Consider the following 26,688-nt stretch of genomic DNA (forward strand, 5'->3'; position numbering starts at 1 on the left):
TGGAAGGGGACTGGAATTCCTATAGCTTACCTCTCCCCCTAACCCAAGTCCAGGGCAACCCTGCCAAGATGATGATATTTTCCAGATCCAGGGGCAACACACACACCCTTGCAAAAGCTGCCATTTTCATTTTTATCAGCACTGAATGAATATTGGTTACTTTTGTAGTTTAGAGTAAAATTTAAAAAAAATACAAACTTAAAATACAACATTTCCCACTCCTGCCCCCATCTTTACCTTATTTTTCTAAACATATAGTATAGAATGAATTTTGTCAGCTATGACATAATTGCCACATTTACCTTGAATAAATAAATGTATATATTCATATATTCTCAAGCCAGATTTATCAACTTTCTTCAATCATATTCAGTCATCAAGTATATATACATGTACAGACAATGTAGTCAAATATACATACCTGTGTGTGTATGTTTGTGTGTACACATGAATGCACATATATGTTTTATGCACATTGTATATATAGATCTTGATGACTAAATATTGCAGAAGATGATTATGTAATTAATCTGGTTTGAGAATAAGGATAGAGGATGAAGTCTTAAGAGTAATTATTGTCGTGGGTCAACTTAGTGATTACAGTAACCTCTTTTTTTCATTCCTTTCAAGCTTTATGACTAGGAAACATCATAAGAATACATTTGTAAAAGGCCTAACATACCCAGTGTCTCACGTCTTGCACTTTAGTGAGCATAGGAAGTTTAAAGGAGCATTAATTTCACAGAGTGCCCATAGTGGGTATAATGGGCTGGGCAATGCTTCCATCAGCTCTCAGAGAGAAAAGCCTCCATGCAAGCAGAGGCCAGTGTGCTGCTAGAAAAAAAATCCCTCTTGGGCTTCAATTCATCATTTCTCCAGAGCACTGCTGAACTCTGCCTATTAGAGCTTTAATCCTCTGACCCAAATCTTACTGGTTTAGGGAAAGAAAAAAAAAAAAAGCTCTCTGGTAAAGTAATTTTCAAATCCCTCCCATAACTCATGAGAAAATGATATGGTAGATTCGTCAGATGCCATAATAGAATATATTACGGTTTAAATTGTTCGTGCAAAGGTGCCTTTTCAAAAAATCTCTCTCCCTCTCTCTCTCTCTCTCTCTCAAGACACATGCACCCTGTTAAATTTTCTTCAAGAAAAGGGAATATGTACTAAATTGTTTAGTTTGTTTGTTTATGGCACCTCCTTATGCCAACAAATAAATGAGTCAAGTATAATGGTACTGTATTACCGTTATTACTATCATCTGGCAGACCAGGAGGGAAAATACGTAAAGTGAAAAGATAAGGGATACCTTTTTAGAAGTAAGACTAATTTCCAGAATTGCTCCTATAATTCCCTCAGAGTCATCACCTAGTTTTTTTTTCACACTTCAGGATGTCTACTTCGCCATCGAGAGGTAAAATAGAGTAGAGTATATATTTGGGAATCAGGAAATGCTAGTTCTGCTTTCTGGATTCATGGCTTGCCTGACACTTACTGTTAACAACTTTGGGGAAGTTATTTAACCCTGCTAAGCCTCAAAGTTTTCATCTTATAATAGGCTTAATATTAGTTCTCATATTACATTCTCGTGTAAGGTTAAGACAATGCTTAAGTGCTTAGCACAGTGCCTAACACACAGTACTGAAAATAAGTCCATGACAATTATTATATTATTAATTAATCAATAGCAAAATCCATTAATAAGGGAACGAATATTATTATAAATATTATATTAATCATTTTATAAAGTGATCACCGATAGATTTATAACACCAGCTCCAAACATGTAACTAAAACCTACATCTACGTATGCTGCTTCAAGACTTTTAATACAATATGGGCTGAGGAGAACTAAAAATAAATGTTTTTCGGCCGGGGGTGGCTCACGCTTGTAATCCCAGCACTTTGGGAGGCCGAGGCGGGCGGATCAAGAGGTCAGGAGATGGAGACGACGGTCAAACCCCGTCTCTACTAAAAATACGAAAAATTAGCCGGACGTGGTGGCGGGCGCCTGTAGTCCCAGCTACTCGGAGAGGCTGAGGCAGGAGAATGGCGTGAACCCGGGAGGCGGAGCTTGCAGTGAGCCGAGATCGCGCCACTGCACTCCAGCCTGGGCGACAGAGCGAGACTACGCCTCAAAAAAAAAAAAAAAAAAAACAAAAAAAAAACAAATGTTTTTCAGGAAGAAAAATAATGGCCATCTACATTATAAATAAATGAAGTTTTTCTTTTCCACAGCTTTGCTAGCTGAGGTCTAAATTAAAGGAGCTGATGCATAACCTGGGACTGTTTCCAGATTTGTCTTAAAAAAAAGGAACTTCTTTTATTAAAGCTATGCTGTTTCTTTCTCTAGAGTGCTTTGGACATAAAAACCTCTGCATTCACAGGTAGGCTATCTAGGAATAATGAAGTCTCACCATTAGATGAGACATTCTATGGAATTGTAGACTCCATAAGAATGTCTGGGCCGAAACAGAATGATAATGATTTGACGAATTCACTCAACAGCTGAGTGGATAGAGAGCAAACATATTTGAACTTCTGGCTAAAGGTACCTATCTACACGGAACGGCCTTTAGAAGTTATTACTCCTCCTGGTACCCTATAATTAAAAATACATTCTTACAGAGGAAAATAACTGAAATTAAACTTATCCTTCAATTAACTAACCATAATAAAAACATTTTTGTCATCTGAGTGATAGTTTCTGAGTGATAGTGTCAGAAAAGAATGTGAAGTTTTCGTCTTTGTAAATATTGAAAAAAATGGTTAGAAAATCACCTTAGTGAGAACCTCGGGCCACAGCAGCAAAATTGCCTGGGAGCTTGCCAGAAATGCAGAGCTCTGGGACCCACCCAGACCCCGGAATCAGAATTGCCATTTTAACAAGTTTCACTAATGATTCATATACATATTAATATTTGAGGATCTCAGTTATAGAGTAGTTAGACCAGCGGCACATATTCCTGGCCCCGTGTGTATGTGTATGTGTACGTGTACGTGTACGTGTATGTGTACGTGTACGTGTATGTGTACGTGTATGTGTTGGGATGGGACTTTTTAAAATAAAAATTCTCACGTTCCTGCTTTAGATCTAAATCTGAATCTACATGTTGTATATTAGATTATTCATTTTTATTCTCATCATTACAGTTTTATGCATAATTTGAATTTAGGCATGATTACAAACAGGAATTCATACTTGTAATTAGAAGTAAAAATCAATCTTATTTAGAAAAATAAAAGTGGCTTATAAAACACAACAAATACTGCACAGAGGCTGTTCAATGAGACGTTGCTCACAATTTTAACAAGATTCTAGACATTTTAATTTTGGTACATATGCTGGATGTTTGCCATTGTGGAGATTAGTCATGCAGTTTCTGGAATTTTAAATTTCCACCTAGGTATTTCAGATTTCAATATATTTAATAAAGCTCTAAGTTTAGGGGTAAAGGAGGAAAATCTAGTCATTGCCCAGGATAGTAGAACAGCAAATATTTGGATGAGAAATAAAGGCATTTGTCTGTTTGTTCAGGTATCTTTAAATCTACTGATGTTTGACACAATAAAGACTGAATATATATTTATCCTTCTCTAACGCAGCTAAGTAGTTGAATTTTAAAAATTAATTATTTGTATTCTTAAGCTATTTTTATATTTTAATGTTTTCTTTTTTCATAACATTGGCTTCACTAATATTTTCTTGGTACAATTTTTGATTTACTTTTTTATAAGTGCAATGAGTTCATATGCAAAGTATTTTATAGGTCAAAATAAATCTATCAAGACATACATGCAGGAAAATGTTATCTTTGACCTTTTCTAATAAAAATTCCCATGCATTGGATTTTCTGCTCCATTGTCACCTCTAAATTGTGAATATCCACTGCTTATATCTCATAATTCTCTATTCCTTCCTTTACCATATGCACAGGGACTCACTGCTACTCCAGATTCTCACGAGGCTGTAGGGTCCACTGGGAATCCCATGCCCCAAAAGTATCATTAATACAGGAATCTCTTGTTCCCTACATTGTCATGTTACCCGAGAATTAATTAAGTTCTGAAAATCAGGCCAAACTCCAGAACCTTTGCATGTAACTGTCCTTTCTGCCTTCAATCTTTCCTCTGCTCCACTCCTCAATCTACTACTTAGCATGTTTCAATACAAACATCCCATCATAGAGACCATTTCTGACTATCTTATCTACATTTGTTGCCCACCCACCCATCATATGTTCTACCAGGAGATTGTTTCATAGAATTTATCACAATATGCATTTATTGACTTGTCTATTGTCTGTTTTCATTACTAAACTATAAATTTCATGAGTGTGTGCTCAGTGAAGATTTGTGGAAATAATTTTTTGCTCACCAGTTTTCCTCGGAGAAGTAATAATATTAAAAATATTCACTATGTTCTAGGTATAACTTTAAAGATTTCACATACATTCTCTCACTTAATCCTCAAAACATTGATATTCCCATAATTATTCCTGTTTTACAGATAAAGAAGCACTGTTACAATCATAATAGTCACTTTAGTTGGCCAAAACTGAACATTTAAGCATTATTCTTCATGACTTTGAGAAAGAAATTAGGACCAAAGAATCTACAGCTATACATTCATTAAACAATAAGATCATCCAAAATAAATGATAGTTCCAGCTCGTTTTCCCTTAGGACAATAAATTAATTTATGCCTGAGTCCAATAAAAGACATGATGCCTTTAGCACAAAGTTAATAACATTCAGATTCCATAAACTTACCACTGCAGATACCAATGATTTGATCTCCCCACACAGGAATAAAAGCAAAGCTTGTAATTTAACGTAATAGATGTGATCATCTGCCTTTTTAAACTCTTTCCTCTGTTTGGAAAGCAATGTATATAACAGAGACGAGGCACACATATAAGCTAGTTCAATTTAAAGGATGTCCTTCAGCCACTGCAGAAGGTGGGCTTTGGTAAACAGTGTAGGAAAGGGCAGAGTAGGTGAGTGTACATCCTCAGGAGGCAAAGGCAACTCAGTATATGATCATGGGAAGGGGGACTCCACTCAGTACTATCCAGGAGGACTGGCTACTCTTTAGAGACATACTGATGTTCAATGGACAGGGCCACTGGGGCGCTAGTTGCTACTTCATATAGGTCCTTCAATGGCCTGTGGGATTTTATTCCTCCCAGTAAGGACATGCAAATTCTCTGTGCAGAACCTGTTCAGAGGGTGCTCTATGCATGAGTGTGTACATATGAGTGTATACATGCAAAGAGGGTAGAATTAGGGCAGGAAAGTAAACTATTCTGCTAACAAATTGTCCTACTTAAAATTACTTTCTCACCTCACATCCTGTTTAATTTTTTTGATATTAGGCTAACAGCTGTTGGTGTGTTTGGCTGAATCAATTATCAGACACTTAGTTTGCAATATATAAAATGCAAATTGTTTACTTTATTAACAGCCACAAATGGTGCATATCAAATAAACGTCTACGGGATTTTATCAGCTAGGATGAGTTCAACTGTAAGTATTACAACATTTAATCTAAATTGGGAGACACTGACAGGTACAATTGTAAATCCTAAGGTAAGATGAGCTTCTAGGAGTTTTGACTCAGTTCCTTAACTATGTATTCAAAACCTTAGATTTCTTTTTTTCTATCTCTCTCTTCTATCCTCCACGGTGTTGACTTCAACCCAAAGAAGTATCTATGTGGTCACAAGATTCTGGCAACAACTTTTCACCTCTATGCTTCTTTGTATGTATCCACAAAAACAGAGAGATAAACTTTTCCAAAAGCTCTCTCTAAAAGAGGAAAATAGCCACTTTTCTAAAAGCCCCCCAAAGGCCTCCTGTTTTTAATATCACTAGCCTAAATGAGATCAGACGCATGAAACTGGTATCAGTGGCTAGAGAATGAGAAAATTATAAATATTTAACCTTCATTATATAAACCTACCACTAGCATAAAATATGAAAACAGCTTCCCCAAAAGCGCATGAGCTTCACAGATACCAAATTAAAATTATGGTAGTTCAGAAGGTGAGGAGGGAAAATGTGGAGAGGCAGTGACTATGCTCACTGTGGGGAACAGAACAGAAAAAAATAATCAATGTCAGGTTACATTCTGAAATTATCATTATCATCCATTTTCTATGGATTATACCTCCCTATCATAGTTTATTGTTTTTATTCTTTGCTTCAACCCTTCTTAAATAAAAGGGAAAAGAAGTAGAGAAACTAGGACTCTATACTGCTGGAGGGAAAATATTTTGGCATTATCTGCTAATAATGAACATTTTCTGTATTCTATAACCCAGAAGTTTAATCTCTTATTTCCAAAAGGAAATACATTCACACGTCTACTTAAAGAATGTACAAGAAAGTACATGGTTGCATTATTTGTCACATACAGGAAAAAATAGAACTCAAGTCAACAGTAAAACTGATAAATAAAATGCAGCTTGTACACACAATGAAATACTGTACTACAGTTCAAATTTGTGAAATATTGCTACATGCAGCAAAATAAATTTGAAAAATAAAAATCTGAGCAAAAGATGTCTAGACATTTATATACATGGACAAATATGTAATACTTCTGTTACATAAAATTTAATGACAAGAAAAATTATCTGTAATTTGGACAAAGTCAGGACAGCAGTTATTTGAGGTAAGAGAAAGAGGACAGAAACTAAGAAGGAAAGAAGATGTTTTCTGGGACATTGGCAATATTTCATTTTCAGACATATTTGGTAATTACATGGGTTTTATTTCAATTTTTGATAATGCATTGAGTTATATTTTAACCTTATATGCTTTTTATAACATTAATACTTCATAAGAAAACAAACTAATCAAGTTTAGCTATGAAGGTTAAAAGCAGAGCATTAAGCACCTAAGGACAAGAACTGCTTCTGTCTTCAAAGGTGTTGTTTTCTAAAACTTTATAAGCGTTGGGCATTTGGCAAGGCACCCAATGAATAGTTTTCAAAACATGAGTATGAATTTTTTAAAAGAAGATTCAATATTTGTGGAAATTAACTTAGTAAATGGCTCCCTCTCTTTATATATGTGCCCATGTAACAATTAGAGTTAATACTAAAAGGAGCTGCCTGTATAACACGCTATTGTATGGTTGCCATTGCTCTCTTCAAGTGCTAGTGATTCTCTGCATAGGAAAACTCAAATGACATATATTTAAAATATTTTTTAGACCATAATGAAACAAAGCATGCACGAGTATGTTTATTGTAGCACTATTCACAATGGCAAAGACATGGAATCAACCTAAATGCCCATCAGTGATAGACTGGATAAAAAAAAATGTGGTACGTATACACCATGGAATAGTATGCAGCCATAAAAAAACAATGAGATCATGTCCTTTGCAGGGACATGAATGGAGCTAGAGACCACTATCCTTATCAAACTAACACAGGAACAGAAAACCAAATACCGCGTATTCTTACTTATAAGTGGGAGCTAAACAATGAGGACACAGGGACAAATAGAGAGGAGCAACACACACTGGGGCCTTTCAGAGGGTGAAGGGTAGGAGGAGGGAGAGGATCAGGAAAAATAACTCGTGGGCACCAGGCTTAATACCTGCATGATGAAATAATCTGTACAACAAACCCCCATAACACAAGTTTACCTATATAAGAAACCTGCATTTGTATCACTGAACTCAGAATAAAAGTTAAAAAAAAAAGTAAAAAGAAAAAAAAGTACTAAAAAAAATGAAACAAATCCAAGGTTAACATAAGAACAAATCCTAAAGTCATGTCAACTGTCCATGGCTGCTGGGTAGGACAGAAAGAAAAACGTGCATGTTAAATTGTGGTTAGAAAGAAATGTTAACAAATGATTATTAAACTGGAATATTTCTCATTTATCTCTTTATAAAGCACTTCAGTAGAATTATTTACAACATGTTAAAAATAGTATTTTTACTTTCTCTTTCGTGAATACCTTGCTACAGAATAAAAGCTGTGATGACTTTGTTCCACTTAATATATGTACAAAGAAGCTCACAGTTGCATTATTTGTCACATACAGAAGTAAATAAAACTCAAATCAACAGTAAAATGGGTAAATAAAATATGGCATGTGCATATAATGAAATATTGTACAACAATGCAAATCTGTGAAATATCGCTACATACGATATTGACGGCCTCATAACCTGCATGACCTTGGGAAAACTGGGACAGCTTGTCTTGCACACTACACACTAACATGGAAGTTTTAAAGGCAGTAACCTGAAGTGGGTTCATAAATATGTTGGTCTCATGCAGTATTTTTTTTTATCAGATGGTAGAACTTATACACTATACTTATCTTGTTGTTGGACTATAATGATAACATGGTGACAAAGTCAGTGTAATAAAGAAGGCTTCCTCTCCTTCACTCCGGAAACACACATGGACTGCATTTCTTGCCATGTTCTATGAAAATCCAAGACCAATTTTAACCAGAGAAGATATGCAAACCATAAAAGAGAAGGATGTAATTATTTACCATCAAGAAATGTATCAAGTGGGAAATACTTTGTATTTCTTCATTTATATGATGACTAGCATATTATAAATATGCAAGGTGTGGCATATACTGAATTTTCAAAATAAGACATAGGCTAGTCATTCTTAACCCTGGCTGTGTGCTAATATTAAGTGGAGGGCTTTAAAGAAATGCCAGACTGAAATCTTACCTCTTATACTGATTTAATTGGTCTCTATGAGACCAAGACTTTGATATTCAACTAATTCTAAGGTGCAGCCGTAATTAAGAGCTACTGCAAGAGAGTATGACAGAACCACCTGGACTTTCTCTTCTTAGAGTAAATAATTACCTTGGTAACTGCTTTTAGGTAAGTCAGATGTCACTTGCTATAGTGTTTCATAGTAAACTGAAAATTCAAAATAGCATCATCCTCAATATTTTTGTGATATTAAGATATCCCCATATTAGCATTTCCTAAAGCTTGGTACATCTGCTCTAGTACACAGACAATTTTAATAAAGTGTCACATAGGTACGGTATTAGAAGACATTGAAACATATAATTAGAAAGTTTTTCCCTTTTTAATTTTCCCTCAGCATATCTAATTATATTGAGGGCAAAGTCTCAGTTTATTTCTAATTTGTCTTTAGCCACTCTTTTCAATTTGCTAATCTGCCTTCTGAAGAGAGGAAGAGCAAGCTTGGCATACATGGGAGACAAAATACATAATTAAAATTTGATAACATTGTTCTGGTACCATTGAATTTACTTTGCAGTTGTCTTCTAATACGAAAAGTGACACTGATTTCCAGTTTGTATTGTTTTTATTAAATTCATTAAATAAAATAATTTTACTAAAAAATATTTTGTTTTATGAAAAAAGTTCAGTCATAAATGACCACGTATTACTTAGATGTGGCAGAAAACACTGAATTTGGGAAACAGTGACTTACAGATTTAGATTTCTTGATCTTTCATTAAACGGCTTATATTTGAGACGCTTTTTTGAAAACAGTTGCAGATGGAAAGAAGTACAAAGTATAATGCTGATATCAAAACAGTCCTCATCTATTTAAAGAGACAAATACCTGAACAGCTAGAAAAAAAACACTTAAATAACAATGCCAGACAATACCAAAAACGTTCTCACATTGTAGAACATGACTTAGCTCTGTCAGGACCTCCAACTTGATACTGAGGTTGTTTCTATCAATGTTTTTCTTCATTCATTTTCAAATCTCAATTTATGTGGGTAAGAAGAAAAGTTTCTTCTAGAATCCAAAATATTGTGAGGAACCCATAAAACTTTTGATTTTTTCTGTAGCAAAAACGTTCATATACACAAACATACATAATTTTTTAAATATTTGCAAGGAGTCCACAGATGGATAGGAGATTTTCTGTGCCCTTTGACATGACACATGAACAAAAGATTAAACTGTCTCAGATTTAGAATCATTTAAAGGTCACTGAGAACAAGTGTATGAAAATGAAGGCTGGTTCCATATTTAGGCAGATATTCAAATGTATCGAATGTATTTGAAAATTCATATTGCTCTATGGTAACAGGAAATGAAATATTCCAATTTTATTTTCATGTTTAGATATTTGAAATGATGGAGCAAAATTTTTCAGATAGTTGATTAAATTTTCATTTTCATACACTAGTTTTAACATGTGTACATACATCTGAATGACCACAATTCTGGAAATTTTTCTTATTAGTCTTTTTTTATACTTTTCTGTTTCTTTCTTTTCTAAAATTGTGCTAAAAATTCATCTTTAGATTCAAGGTAAACAAATGCCAAATCTGTCCTCGTGGTCATGGCCAATTCTAGAAGACTACTACTAAGTTTTCATCGACTCTTTATAGATAAAGTATTTTCTCAAAATCAAGGTTTTATTGTTCGCTTTAAAAGTTAATCAAGTCTTTTCTTATCTTTTCGTCTTGTTGTTAGTACTGTTCTTGTTCCTCCTTCCTCCTACTCTCGTTATATAAATAGCTTATTTTTATCTCTATATAATATGAATTTACATAACTAGGAATTATGAATACTCCAGATTATAGAAATTTGTGTTCATTCACTCATTTGTGTTTATTCACAGACATCTCTTATGAGCTAAGCACTATTCTTAGCACTTAGAATTATTACTTTTTTTAAAAAGTTCCATATTGAGAGTGAACAAATTAGTTCTTCATGAACTCATTTTGGAAAGTCCAAAATTACATTTGTTCCTGGAATTCTGCAACAATATAAAAAATCCCCAATGAAATTTGAAAACATTCTAACTTCACACCAATTTTAAGCATGTGTTACGTCAAAAAGGTTTATATAATAGAAGAGGGCTGTTTGTGTAATTTACAGATTTACAAGTTTAGATCTTTCAACACACATTAAGGCTAAAAGCCTTAAATTATTATGAATTCATATTACAAAATGAGAGTGCCTTAATTAAATAACAAGATAACATACTGTCTTTTCTGGCAGTATATTATCATCAGATACAAACAGCTGCAACACTAATGTGCATATTGTAAAATTAGGCTCTTATAGAATCCATGTTTCTTCCCCTATCTTCCCTATTATTACTTTCTCTAGTCTTTCTAATATCATTGGGTACATAATCACCAGTAGTATGAAAGCAGAACACATAAGCACTGAAAAGTTCATAATTAATTCAATCAACTATGTACTCTCAAGGGAAAAAAAAGCTCCATTTTGTCTAGAAAACTGAATGTGATCATTTTTTATGTAAGCGTTTCTGGAAAAAAAACTTAGCTAGATAGTCACTGTGTTTTAAAATCTGTTATTCTGTAAGATAAGTTTTTAATTATCCCATATAAATATTTAGGAGTGGAATTACTGTGTAATATGTTAGGTGTATGTTTAACCTTATGAGAAAATCCTAAACTGTTTTCCTAAGTAGCTATACCATTTTCATTCACACTAGCTATGTAGTTCAAGTTGCTTCACATCCTTACCACACTTGGTCTTGCTAGAGTGGTTTTTATTTTGCCCATTTTAATAGATGCGTAGTGATATCATATTATGATTTTAATTTGCATTTGCCTAATGGGTAATGGCTAATGATGTTGAACCTCTTTTCCTGTGCTTATTTGACACCTAAACAACTTAGAGGAATCTCAAAAGTATTACGCTAAATGAACTGTATGTGTCTCTAATTATATTCTTGAAAGAAAAATCTTCAATGATGAGTAACAGATCAGTTTTAAGGAGTAAAGGATTTTGTTGTTGTTGTTGTTGTTTGCTTTTGTTTTGTTCTTGTCAGGACCATAAGTACCACTCAAACCAAAAATACTGATTTGGGCTGTGCTTATGGTACTCGAGAGAACTAATATATATGTTAAAATGTATGTAAGTATACACTAAGAGGTAAATTATGCTGTATGATAACTTAAAAATACAGCTATTATTGTGCAACTTAATCATTAAACTTTAAAAAATATTCTCTGCCATTAGATATTTGTGGAAATTTCCTGATAATAAAGTATGAGATAATTGGGCTTAAAATTTTAAAAATTTTTTGGGGAGAAATAAAATTTCATTAATGAACTAGTACTCTGGTTTCCTATTAATTTTGTATACAATTTTAATATCTTTTTTGCTATTTTCCTGGATTTATACACAGATTAAGCTCAATAACAAATTTTATCTGTAGGAAATAAGTATACTTTTGTCAATGGTCTCTATGAGAATCCCTTAAAATTTTAAACATTCAATTAATGCACAAATCATAATAATTAAGTTGGAATTTAGCAATAGTCTTTGCCATTTATTAGATGCAAAGTATTTAGCTCTGTAAAAACAAATCTATGTACACACATTAGTTAAATATAATGCAATAATTTCATTACAATGCCATAAAATAAGTATGTTTTAAATCATTGACATAATAGTAAAATCAATAACTGGTTCTTGGTCTCGCTAAGATTTTGCAGTAGGATGTAGAACAACACATTATATAACTCTGATGAAGCTAAAAGTCAGCACTTGATTTAATTGCCAAGCAACTGAAAATGGTAGGTAAAATGCAACCCTCACCATTCCCCAGATCATATAGGTACCCTTTTCCCTAAGAATGAAACTGACAGTATTAGTATATGAAGTCTTACCGCTGATCCAAACTCCTTACCTAGAATACAATTCAAATTACTTAACGATGGTTTTGAGACCATACATTAGGAGATAGCTTTCTGTCTCCCAAGTTCTTCCCCCTGACTTTTTCATTCTCAATCAACCTTCCAGTCACCTGGACCTTCTTTTCATTCTTAAATTACACCAAGCGCTTATTTCTTTGGGGATCCTTGTACCTGCTGTTACCTGTGATGATAATGGTCTTCCCTTCAACCTTTTCATTGCTGGGTTCCTTTCCTCCTCTCATAGTCTCAACTTCTTATCCATTATTCATAATTGCCTTTCCTGGCTAGTATATGCAAAGTAAAATTTCCTTGATTATTTTCAACACACTACACTTGTAAGTTATTTCCTCAACACTATCACAATTTGAAGTTTATTTAGTTTGTTTGTTTACTGTCTCTTTCCCCCAGACAACAAGGTCTGTTTCCTAGTACAGTGGCATGCAAGTATTAGAAACTCAATAAACATTTATTGAAGACAGGAAGCAGACAGGAAGGAATTTGTCCACCTTGCATTTATATTCATTCTGCATTTAACACAGTACCTCAGAGCTCAAGAAGGGCCAAATGGTATCTTATGTTAGCTTATTCCAGCGGAAAAATGAACAGAATCATGTGCGTTTATGGGTTTAAAAATGCAAAAATTAGCTGAGCATGGTGGTGCACCCCTGTAATCTCAGCTACTCAGGAGGCAGAGGTGGGAGAATTTCTTGAACCTGGGAGGCAGAGGCTGCAGTGAGCTATTGCACCACTGCACTCCAGCCTGGGCGACAGAGCGAGACCTCGTCTCAATAAAAATAAGTAAATAAAATAAAAATAAATAATGTTTGAGTATAAGATGTATATCTGGGTACACAATTACCTTCTATCAGAATCAATAAGTGAAGTAAATAAATATATAGGTATGACATTGTCCATAAGTGAATTTATAAAAGCAGTGTTATATATTATCACATTATATATAATATATTATTTTTTAAATTATGTCCTTCTCCTAGAATACCTAGAATATAGGCTTTACAAGAGCAAGGATTATGTTTGCCTTGTTCAGCACTATATCTTCAGCAGCTGACATGGTGTTAGCACCATAGTGGGTAGGAATTAATAAAACGTGATTAACAAAATGAATAGGAATGCAGGAGAGTATAATATAGTGTGGGTCACCTGAATCAGAGTATAAACTACAATCTCTAATTTTGTGCTTCATGTGCATTTACACTTTTCTAATGTATTTTATTGAAACTTAAACAACTGTTAAGAATCTGCTTGGTATATATCACTTACAACCTGAAGTAAAGGAGACTAAAATTGAATCAAGAAATCTCTCCATCCTCATATGACTTTCTAGAATTTACTGTGATGCTTGGTCATCAGAGAAATGGAGCTGCACATGCAAAGGGAAGTCAGTCTCCCAAGAGGACTTCCATCATGGACCATGGAAACTGTGTAAATGGCCTGTTGACCACAAGAGTACCTGGAAAATTACAATCAACTGTAATAGATGTTTTGAGGAGTATGTGAGTACTCACATATTTTTGTTTTTATGACACTGAATTCATTGTATTTCATTTTTAAATTATTAATTATATAATATTAATCTATTTAATTTAAACTAATTAAATAAATTTAATTATTTATATATAAAAGATTTTTTATGAAGTGACATGCAATGTGACTGAAAGGTTGTAGATTTTTGTTTATCTAAAATTGAAAAAATTTTATTATTTCAGGCTTTAGAAAACAAAAATTCACTTAAATATCGTTCCATGTATGACCTCACTTTTTAAACTTTAAATGGAAAATATCTATAACAAAATTATAACTCAAACCTTGAGCCATCACGCTGATGAAAATTCTGTATTGAAGATGACATGCTTAAAAAATAATAGGTGAGGGGTGGCACAGTGGCTCATACCTGTAATCCCAGCATTTTGGGAGGCCAAGGCGGGTGGAGCATGAGGTCAGGAGATTGAGACCATCCTGGCTAACATGATGAAACCTCGTCTCTACTAAAAATATAAAAAATTAGCCGGGCATGGTGGCAGGCCCCTGTAGTCCCAGATACTCGGGAGGCTGAGGTGGGAGAATGCGTGAACCTGGGAGGCACAGCTTGCAGTGAGCGGAGATCAAGCCACTGCACTCCAGCCTGGGCAATAGAGCGAGACTCCGTCTCAAAAAAAAAAAAAAAAAAATATATATATATATATATATATATATATATATATATATATATGGTAAGATGCTCTGAAGGTAATGCCTGTAAAGGTGACAGGAAAATAAACCCAGTGTTCAAAGGGATCTGATTAAGTTTAATGTGGCATAACACTATTTGTGAGGATACAATGAGAAGAGCAATTTGCAACCCACAAGAAGGCCCTCACCAGAACCCAGCCATGTTGGCATCCTGATCTCAGACTTCCAGCCTCCAGAACTGTGAGAAACACATTTCTGTTGTTTATAAGCCATGTATTCTATGGTGTTTTGTTTTAGTAGCAGACGCTGACTAAGGAATCAACTTGATGTAGATCCCTCCCATTATGCATCAGGATAGGTCTGTATCACCAACAGCATATGACAGAAGCGATGGTGTATAATTTTTGACGCTTTCTTGTAAAGACTACAGCTTTCATCTTGAAAGCCCTCTCTCCCACTCCCTTCCTTCCTCCTTCTTTCCTCCCCCAATCCTCTCTGTCTCCTCTCTCCAACCCCATGTAGAGCTCAAAAGGCAAGAAACAGGAACTTCCTTTTAATAGCCACATTGGAGTGAGCATGAAAGTTGATTTTCTAGCACCTTAAGATGGCCAGGACCCTGCTAAACAACTTGACTGCAATCTTATGAGAGATCCTAAACTGCAATTACCAAGCTACCCATTATTGGATTCCTGCTCCTCAGACACTGCAAAATAAGAAGTGTTTCTTATTTTAAATGGCGAACTTTTGGATAACTGGTAATGTAGACATAGATAACTATGCAAAGACAGATGATATCTAAGGTTGCAATGACTTGAAGTAACTTAAACTGTCATACACTGAAATAGTGTTTTGCTAAATTTCTTATAATAAAATACACCCATGCTACGTCCTAGACATTTCATCAAGAATAATAACAGATGCCTACAGCAACACTTGTACAATAACATTCATGACAGTTTGTTTTCAATTAGCCTCAACCTAGAAGCATCAAGGGGATATTGGGTAAATGTACTGTAATTCATACCATGGAATTCATAATAATAAAAAAGAACTCATATGCATAAATATTATATCTCAAAAATATTATATTGAGCAAAAGAAGCTGGGCAAAAAGGTAAGCACATTGTTAATTTCATTATTATGAAGTTGTGCAACAGAAAAATATAATCTATGACGAAAGAAATTGGAAAAGAGGCTACCGGGGCAAGCAGGGATTGGAGAGAGGGAGAATGATGATTATTAAAGAAGCACAATAAAACATGCTGATGAGATAGAAACATCACACACGCACACACACACACACACACACACACACACACACACACACACACACAGGGGTGGTTGCTATAATACTGCATACATTTGGAAAACACTTCATCTAACCGTATATTAAATTCTGAATAATTTGTTGAATCTATATTATGTCTTTATTTAAAAATAGTTGCAGGGGAAAAGTCTATTATGTGGTGAGTGAATTGGAAGGTAGCAAAAACATATTCAGAAAGGTATTTTGAGCAGTGTTGTAGTGACCCAGGTGACAGATGATGTCGAATTTTCTTATATGATCAGATGTATGAGGCACAAAGAAAAATGAAAAGTTAGTCATGACCCTGAATAGCAAAATGCCAGCTTAGATTGTTTCCTTCCTCATTACTCTCCAGATTCCACAACACTGCTTCCGCTTCATGCTATCCAATATAGACCTGACCATCAAGAGTAGCAACCTGAGTTTGCTCTGAATAACGAGTTGAATAAATTTGCCTAGCAACTCAGGGATAATGTTTTATAATGTCTTTGGGAAAATATCCTTCTTTACATACAGTGACAAAATTATCTTCAGGAAGGAGTCTTGTATGACAGGATATATTTTCTCATTTAAATAGAAGCTATTCCACATTGCTAGAGATATTATTGATTTCAATGTTTACACAGGCATTCTCAAAATTTAGGGACCTCTACCCAATTTGCTTATCTCAAGCAAGTCAAAGCAAGAAACTGAAGAATTAGAAAAGTTGTATTTTAAAAAATCCCTCTTCTACACTCTCACAAATTCAGAGTTTAGCAGGGATGGGGAGCCTACTTGTGCCTCCAGTGATATATCAGGGGTTAAATAATGTCCTGTATTAATAACAAAAACAACAATAACAATAACAGTAACAAAAATAACACCATGTAAAGGTCACTTACTATGTGCCCCTTAATATGTATTATATCAATTCCTACTCAAAATAAACTTAAGAAAAATTATTATCTTCCTTTTTATTTGAGACAGGGTCTCACTCTGTCACCCAGGCTTGAGTACAGTGGTGCAAACATGGCTCACTGCAGCCTTGAACTCCTGGGCTGAAGTGATCCTCATGACTTAGCCTCCCAAGAAGCTAGGACCACAGGCATGCACTACCATACCCAGTTAATTTTTTTTTTTTTTCTTGAAATAGGGTCACACCATGTTGCCCAGGCCAGTTTGGAATACCTGGGCACAAGCGATCCTCCTGCCTCAGCTTCCCAAATCTTCATTTTTATATGTGACAAGATAGAGTGAAACTGGTTGACTGAGGGTCATCGAACTGAACCCTGATCAAGTGTGCTGAATAGCTTATGCTATTAACAAGTGTACTATGCTGTGGAAATGGTTTGTTCATTTTCTTTTATTTTTTTTTTTCCTGACAGCCATATATGCTGATTTAGAGTGAGATACTGTAAAAAAAAAAGTCGAAAATATCTCCTTTTTTGGAAAAGAATAAAATTTGGGGGAAAATGAGTGCAATTTTTATTACTTAATTAAGCATAGAATTATTGAACATCTGTTAGGGGCTAGGGATGCCATGAAAGGTGAGTTGTATCAATGGCATCTCTTCCCTTGTGGGTCCTGGCTTCTAGCTGAGAGAGAGAGAAAATAAAAAAGTAAAAAGAATAAACCAATAAATAACATTTTTTTCTGATTAATTACTAAAGGCTATAAGTAAGTACTACAGCAAAGTAAAGCAGAGAGGATTAGAGGACTTAGGAGTACAGGGTGGAGTGGAGTTTCCAATATTACATTGAGTGGTAGGTGCAGGCTTTATTGAGAAGGTGAGATCTGAGCAAAAACTTCAAAAAGGTGAGTTAATCAGTGGATATGTGAAACACATTGCACAGGGAACACAATATTATACAAAATTTTCCTTATGTTATCATGACTAATTTCCCGATACTGAGAAAAGAAGATGACAAACATCATATTCTCATTTAATAAAGATGTGGTACACTGCTACGAAGGAATAGAACTTTCTATAAAAGATTAATAAAATAGCCCTCGTTGCCTTTTCTTTCCTTCCTCCTCCTCGCAGCTATGTGATAGAAGTTTAAGGATTAAATGACAGAGGAGTACTTGTGGAAGAGGGTTATTGGCTTAGCAATCGAAGGAACTGTTCAATTACTTATCTCCTACCATAGTGGGAGGTAGCTCCACTTCTGCCTGCAGAAATCAGATAATTCACTCATAAATGTCCACCGTAAAAAAAAGACTAAGAGGCCAATTCTTATCTCTACTACAAACACAAAAACTTTTACAACCTCTTAGCATTCTCTAAACAAAGAGTGGTTAGAAAGTTCCTAGGGAAATTTGGCCTGTATTCTCTATAATGCAAAAATCCCGGAATTGGCTCAAATGATGTTCGTTTCATAAATTAAGAAATTATACATTTATTTTTACTTTTATGTTTAGAGTCGCTTTCCTCAATTATGTATCTCAAGTGTGTTTTCAAAAGCAATTTATAAAAAAGAGCTGATAACCAACAAAAAAGAACACGTGAAAGCATCAATCATTTATTTTTTCCTATCAAGATTATAATGACATTATATTCAGTTTGTTTTTGCCATTTTATTTATATAAATATACAGTAAGTTCTGCAATTTCTTTAGATGTATTTAAGCAAATACACACCGTATATTTGTCTTACTAGGTAGACTTTGGCTTTACAGAAACACTTGGGTTCATGGCAGGGTTTCAATTATAACAAAGGATCTTTGCTTTAAAACAACCCTTGTTTTCTCCACGATTATGTTATGTGGTACTTATATGGTTTTCTTTATGAATGGGTGGAGAGTGTTGTATCAGTGCTACTTATTTAGCATTTACATGGTATTTTATCTATGCAGAGTTGTACAATGATTTTTATAATAATATAGAATTATTGCCATAGTTTGTGTTCTTATATCATAATACTGTAGGGATTAATATGATTTAGAGTTAAGTTTTATTTTTACCCTAAACCACTAATGTGTAACTTAAAAGGAGCTTTTTATTTCCTCTTTTAAAGGATATTTATTCTTTAGTATGGGGAACAAATGAATGGGAAATAACCCTCCCCAGTAATGCAAGTTAGAGAGGACTTTTACATCTCTAAACAACCAAAGTATTATCTTACATTTAGAAAAAAAAAGCTGGGGGGGGGGGGGGTGACTATACTTGTACAATGTGATGTATTGCGCTATGAATTCAAGGAGGGGGTCTTAATTCTGTTCTACAGCTAATAGTAAAGGATCCTTGAAGAAGTTCCTTAATCTCTCAATATCTCATTTTCTACAGTTGTCAGAAGAAAATATTAACTTTTTCATCTAACTCATGAGTCTACTGAGAGAATAAAACTGTGAATGCAAACATTTCTGTAAAATTGTAAAATCCCTATTACTTTCTAGAAATTACAACTTCTTATTACTCTAGAAATTAAAACTTAAGAGCTTTTATGTTGTTACCACATAGTAATGTTAATTAACCAGTTGCTAGTATGATTGGGGTGATTAAAAATATATCATCATTGAATATCTATATATTAAAACTATACATATCCGAATATGAAGTTGTAATATTAGTTCTACTTTAATATTGAGTATCATTGCCTCAATTTTGTCTTCCACTTTTCTAAGAATTTTTGTAAGAAAACTGGAGGACAACATTGAGCAAGTTTCCTATAGATTTGCTCAATAAAAAGCAAGGTCTCCTCTTTAAAAATGGAATGACGTGCTATAGTTAAGTTTCTGATGAATAATTAAGTGCAGATTAAACTATGTTTTACTTACATAGACACAAACAATGAGGAAATATATATTCTAAACATAATATTTGTTCAGCTCTAAATAATTCCATTTAATATGCTCTTAAATTATAAAAAACTGAATTTCAGACTGCTGCTAAGCATTTCTGTCTAGACCTTTCAATCAAAACAATAAAATATAATGTAATAGTGATGTCATTGGTGGAGACTGAGTATCTTAAAACATGTCCTTCTATAGATTAGACATTTTGATTTATTCAGTGGGCTGAATGGATGTAAAGTATCTGTTGTAGATTCTATTAACTGAAGACGGAATGAGAGAATCATGAATATTAAAACTAGTAAATAACTTACAGATAATCCAGGAACACTATTCATGGATTGAGACCCCAAACTGATTAAAAAAACACAGAAGATAATATTGACAGATCTAAAAAACCAAGTTATTATGATTCATATGTATACAGATATATAAACATCATTATATATGTATACATGTTTACTTACATCCACATTCATACTTATTATATTATGTTACTTCTAATTATCTATTGTGTTTAAGTAAGTCATTTAATCTATCTATAATCTTGATTTCCTAGTCTCTCAAATGTGGTTGATGATAAATACTTTGCAGAGTCACAGTGAGGATTAAGTGTGTGTGTGTGTGTTTGTGTATGTGTATTATTTGATTCAGTGTGTATGTATAACATGACACAAGCAGGGCATAAAATTGATATTATCTTATGACTATTTGGTTTCTGGCTTTGAAGAGGTCACATAGGTGTCTGATCCCCTGTCAGCAGAAAGATGCATTGTCTTCTGCATGTCTACCTGAATAAAGTATCAATCTGGAATATTCATCTAAATTGAAATCCTGAATCTTTAAGCATTTGAATTGTGCTGACACCCATAGTAGTCAAACAATCTCCAAACTACTCTGATTATAACTTTTAATTATAATTCAATCTTCTATAATCAGCCAATTTGGCAGAAGTATTTGGAAAACCATAAGTATGTATAATTCCAGTAAAGCCTACTTGTACTTAAACTGAAAAGCTTGTCTTGGAATGGCTGGGAAATTGTAGTAGAGAGGTAGCCAGGACCCTAGTAACATAATATTTATAGCAAAGAGATACAGTATCTAAAATTAGTCTTAACTTTCTTCCAATTTGAGCGGAAATCCTTGGAATGAAACAATTTTTTGAAGTATAGAACAGAGACCTCTATCATTAAAGTATATATGCTTTAAATCAACTATTTTTTTTTTTTTTTTTTTTTTTTTTTTTTTTTTTTGAGTCGGAGTCTTGCTCTGTCACCCAGGCTGGAGTGCAGTGGCGCAGTCTCGGCTCACTGCAAACTCCGCCTCCCGGGTTCACGCCATTCTCCTGCCTCAGCCTCTCCGAGTAGCTGGGACTACAGGCGCCCGCCACCACGCCCGGCTAATTTTTTGTATTTTTAGTAGAGACGGGGTTTCACTGTGGTCTCGATCTCCTGACCTCGTGATCCACCCGCCTCGGCCTCCCAAAGTGCTGGGATTACAAGCGTGAGCCACCGCGCCCGGCCAAAATCAACTATTTTGAGGAAATTAGCTGATCTAAATGAATCTAGGACGTGAAAGAGACATTTATATAACTCATTATTTAAATTACAAGCCAATTTTCAACTTCTGCCTATAATTCAGGTGTTTTGTTTAGGTAGTAGTGGGCGACTGGGTTCTGGGAAATACTAGGTGATGAGTATTTACTTTCCGTTTTTCTTTTTTTTTTTTTTTTTTTCAGGTTAATGGCCTCTGGGTAACCTTTTGAATTTGAAAGGTGGAGTCCCTACCATTCAAATAGTCTACCAAGTCCACCTCAGGATAGACTATTTGTCTACAACTAAAGCAATTTAGTACGCTGAGGAAATAAATTTTTTTCTGGTGGATACCAGATGGGGCATTTAGAAAGATAGGGAATAACAAGCTTGTCTGTAGAGATTAATTCTGTAAGCAAATAAGGGTATATTGAAGAATAAAAATATCTTTTCTACATGCATAGTCCAGCCGGTTAAAGAAACATGCAAAATAAAATTATGGAATACAAACACTTTAGCAGCTCATAAGAAACATCATCAAAAGCATCTTTGTTTAGGCAACAGATAAAAATAGAAAATATGTATAAACCTTTAACTGTATTTTATTTTTAAAAATTCAGAATGAGCACTTAAAAGTAAAGTTTAGACGGATCATCAAAAATTCAGTCCATTTTATTTCTGCTCAATTTATCCTTGAAAAATAATTATTTGTCACTCTAAGTATGTTACAAAATCTTGTTTTATTCTAATAAAATAAAAACATTTTATGTTTCAGTTATTCTTATTTACTCTAAATTGTTTTTTATTTTTTTCTGTATATATTTTTCCCCTTGCGGTATTTTTACTCTGAGATGGAATAAAATTACACTGAAAAAGTTTATAAAGTTATAAGATTTGTTTTAAAATCTCTATGCATATATATGTGGTATATATATAGTTTTTCAATATAATCACACACACATTTATATATGTATATATGTTTTTTTTTTGGAGCCAATATCTTCTCGTAACTAATGTTGGTGTATTCTTTATACTATTCCTTATGCTTTATTGTATGTATAATATTCTCAATGATTTACATACAAATAAAAGATTATTGATGTTAAATTGATTTATTCTGCCCAACTGAATAATAAAGTATGAAAAATCAAAACACCTTTAAATATTAAATATGATGATAAATAAATGTTTGGAAATCAGCAAAGTATAGACCACTTTTATTCAAAGTGAGGTCTAGGGTACTTGTTGAAAATATTCCTGTTGAATATTCCTTTTCTCCCCAGACGTAATGATTCAAAAGCATTCAGTGTATAGTGTAGGAATCTCCATTTTAGTAAGATCCCCGGGTTATTTTTTATGACAGCACAAGCTATGTGAATGTTTCAAAAATTTTGGGTTTCAGAAATTAACTATTTCACTCGTAAGAAGAGATATTAGTTATTAATATTCTCACTACAATGCTTTATTTTTCTCTTTGTTTTACTTTTGTAAAGACACAGACTAATAAATTTTGTCACTTCATGAGGGCGAAAACAATCTTTTGAGTTACATAAATAAAAAACCAATTAATTATTTTTATTTCTCTTTAACTTTCTAGGTAGTTCTGCTACTACTGTCTACCACAAAAGTATTATTTCATAAGTACCATTTCCTATGGGCTCCTCATGTCTCAAACATTTCCCAGTTATTTATTGTCCTTCCTCAGGATTAACTTTAGAAATCAAAGCTTCTGTTTACCTCCAGTACTACTCAATGATTCAAATGACTTTTTTTAATGGGATTGCAGCAGACTGAAACTCTGATCACATTCTCTGCACCAAACAGCAATGACTCCATTCTCTGTCACTATGAGAGAATGTAAAAATTACCACTTTGGGGAGTTTCCATTACAGATAGCTCATATTTTTAGAGCTCTTTAAAAAAACTCATCTAAGATAGTCTGGTACAAATTGAAAATTAAAATGTATCATCAGATTTACTTTTTATAAGACATTGAAATGGAAAAGGTGGGGCTGTGGCAAAAAGAAGACACCTTAAATACTATTTTCTTATGACCTATAGTAAAGTTAAACATGCTTAGGTTAAAATAGGGTTACTGGAGATAAAATACATAATATTTTATCTATTAAGTTAGACAATTGTTTACTAAGATGGAGATGAGTCACAAAGAAAGACATTCCATTGTGTCTTGTCTAGATTTTAATCCACAGGTTTCATTAATGGTAGAAATAGGGGAAAGATATTTTCTATTAGTAAGTAACTATTTTCTAATTTCTGAAACAAATTAACAGCTATCCACAAACTTAAGTATAAAAATGAGTTCAAATTTTGAATCAAAAAATTACTTTTTTCAGGATTTCACCAAATTGTATTACATATAAGACTGTTTCCAGTAAAAGGCCCTCTCATATTCTGAGAAAGATATTGAAATCTTATAATCCTAGTGAAAATACATTCTATTTTTATAGTAAATTAGGAAGGTACAAAAAGTGCTGGAAGAGTTAAGCAGACCCTCTCTCTGTTTAGAAACTCCAAAGTGAGGCTTTCACTCTTTGTTTTGCCTGGGTCTCTTTATCATAAATCTATCTGTCTTATTACCCATTCTAGAGAAGAGGGGGCCAGAGAAGTTGCCTAGTTTCAATAATTTTTAAAAAAAACTAGTTTAACCTCCATCCCTTTCAGCTGCTTTTGTTACAACTACCATGTAAGATTGTCAACTCACAAAAAAATGTTAGGGCACTGTCTTGATATTTTCTATAGCTAGTTTTTGTTTGTGTCTTTCTTTACATTGGTAGGATATGAGAGGTATATTTATAGAACTTTATTTCAAAATGAAAGTATAGAAGAATGCAAGTAATGTAAATAGTGGACCTCTAACATGCCTTTGGTCCTAGTTAGAAAGCTTGGAGAGCGGGGGAGGTGCTTAGGTAGGTAGACGAATAGTCAGCTAGGCTGCATGGGTGGTTGATCCTCTAATACTCTTAGCTCAAGGAAGTTCAAGTAAATTTAAATGCCAGGCACTTCAGAACATATACATTCTCAGGGTTTTCAGGAGTCCAGTCTCCAGCCTTTCCTTTTTTTTCTATTCAGTGCAGCAAGGTTTTAAAACATTAATGTGTACTTCACGATTTTGGCATCACATTCACCTGGTTCAGCATATTTTCCAACACTGCAGCTAGGCCAACTCTTTTCCAGACGTATATTCCCCTATGCAATCATTTAACTACATTCTCCACCCTATGCCCAGTAGTCCCCTTCCCATATCAAGGAGGGAGCAGAGGTAATCAGATCAGGATCTGTATATGTCATTAGTGCCCCGTGGCTTCATTGGCCTTCTGTCTGACTGTGTGGATGCCCTGAGTATATTTAGAGACGTTCTTTCAGGTTAGACAAGCCTCTATCCCTTTGGCCCTCACCAGGACTGCTGTCCCTGGTGCTGAACCACGTTTGCACACAGGGAGTTGGCTGTTGGGTCAATGGGACTGGATGCAAAACCTGGCTGACTCACCTTAAGAATGCCAGGTGCAGAAGCAAGCGATGCCTTAGTACACAGGAACAGGGCCTCCCGCGGCCCCTCCCCCCAACTCCCTCACACATATCTCTCCGGTGTGCTCCAGGACCCATTTGTAAATTTCTCCCATCAGACCCCCACCCAAAACGCTTGCAACACGGCCTCAAATGCCAGCGTGTATCAGCACAGCCCACTCCGACATCAGATTGCAATAATGTCAAAATGCTACTCCCTAAATATTTAGTCTTTATGAGGTTACCTTTTCCACTCTAAAACCAAACAAAAAATAAAATAAAATCCAATAAATGAATACATTAACGAAAGTGACCTTCCACTTTCCTCCCTCCAGTCCCCGCCCCATATATTCACTCTCCCCTAAATTATAAAGCCTCACATCGTAGGAGAGTGTTTTAAATCTGGGTGGTCTCCCGAGTTACCCCTCCCCACACCTTCCCCCCACCTCTTCAGAAGAAAACGACGCCAAAAAGGGCACATCTTACCCAGGGTAGAGCGACAGCAGGAGCAGAATCCACACCGTCATTTTCTGTGAAAATACAGGAGTCGAGTAGACTGAGCTTCCTGTGCTCCATATATTTGGCGAACTCATCGCTTTTTTTTTTTTTTTTCCTCCTCTCGCCTCTTGCCTCTTGGTTGCAGAAGAATCCCTCCCCTTTGTATTATTCTTATGCTTATGATCTGATGGTGGCTCCCCCCACCTGCCTCTAGTAGGTCCCTTCACTGGGGAGATGGATTGCTACCAGATTTGGGAATTAATATTCAGGGGGCAGAGATAAGATCAGCACAAACGCTTGCAGATACCATCAAAGCGTCACTCTGGCAGCGGCTTCCAAGTCTGGGGGAGTAATATCATCGAGGCAGGGGGAGGGTACAAGGAGAGACTCACACGGAGACAAATAAGGGAGAGGGAAAGACACGCGCACTCGTATACTCATGCCCCTCACACTTACGCGTTCTCCCCGGGGTCCATCTCTTTGGGGTTATTTGTTTGTTTTGATTTTTTTTTCTTTTACAGGGGGCAGAGCCCTGTGGGTGTGTGTATTTGAAATAAATAGGAAAAAAATCACTAGAGACTCTGCGTGATTAACTATCACGCAGATTAACTATGAGGTCAAAGTGGAAGTGATGCACACTGCTGCAGCACGAATTAACACATGCGTGGTGTCTTTCCAAAGCTTTTTAACCCTTTACTGCACACACCAGCATGCAAGGACTGGCATTCATGGGGACAAGAGATGCTTTAGCAAGCCCAGAAACTACATCATCAATGACAGAAGGTTTGTGGTCGTCAGATCTGCCAAGAATCCTTATTTTAAACTTGTACAGTCTTAGAAATCATGGTTGCATTGTTAGAGCCGGGGGAGCAGACAGTGGGGGAGGTGTGAGTGTCTCAGTAAGTCATCCTGTAGGCAGACAGATTTGGTGAATTCAGTTTGAATGAGAGAAGAAAACATTGATAGAATTAAAGGACATGGAGAAATTCTATGCTACTCAGGATTCATTCCTCCCTTGTCAGTTCTCCAACCCCAGTGAAAATGCACAGACACAAAACTGCTTGAAGTTTGACAAATGTAATTGCATGGGGATAGCTGCTTGAATAAAGATTACACACCACAAAATAGGGGGGCTGTTTTTTGAAGGAAGGGTGGGCAGACGGGTATAATCAGGAGGTCATTTAACAATGCAAA

General features: G+C 34.8%; 1 protein-coding gene across 10 annotated transcripts in view; it reads right to left on the reverse strand.

The window, feature by feature from the left end:
- GABRG2 (gamma-aminobutyric acid type A receptor subunit gamma2) overlaps nt 1-26,124 on the reverse strand; it is an 89,699-nt gene extending 63,575 nt beyond the window's left edge. For 6 of the 10 annotated variants that reach the window (XM_055285358.2, XM_055285360.2, XM_055285357.2 and 3 more), the window contains exon 1: nt 25,483-26,124. In XM_055285358.2, the coding sequence (XP_055141333.1) occupies nt 25,483-25,589 (107 nt within the window). In that variant the 5' untranslated portion in view covers nt 25,590-26,124. The remainder of the gene's footprint in view (nt 1-25,482) is intronic. The other 4 variants (XM_055285359.2, XM_055285353.2, XM_063643123.1 and 1 more) reach the window with 3 other exon arrangements.
- Nucleotides 26,125-26,688: the final 564 nt, after the last annotated feature.

The sequence above is a fragment of the Symphalangus syndactylus genome, chromosome 7 (genome assembly GCF_028878055.3).
Source record: "Symphalangus syndactylus isolate Jambi chromosome 7, NHGRI_mSymSyn1-v2.1_pri, whole genome shotgun sequence".
Taxonomy (NCBI): Eukaryota; Metazoa; Chordata; class Mammalia; order Primates; family Hylobatidae; genus Symphalangus; species Symphalangus syndactylus.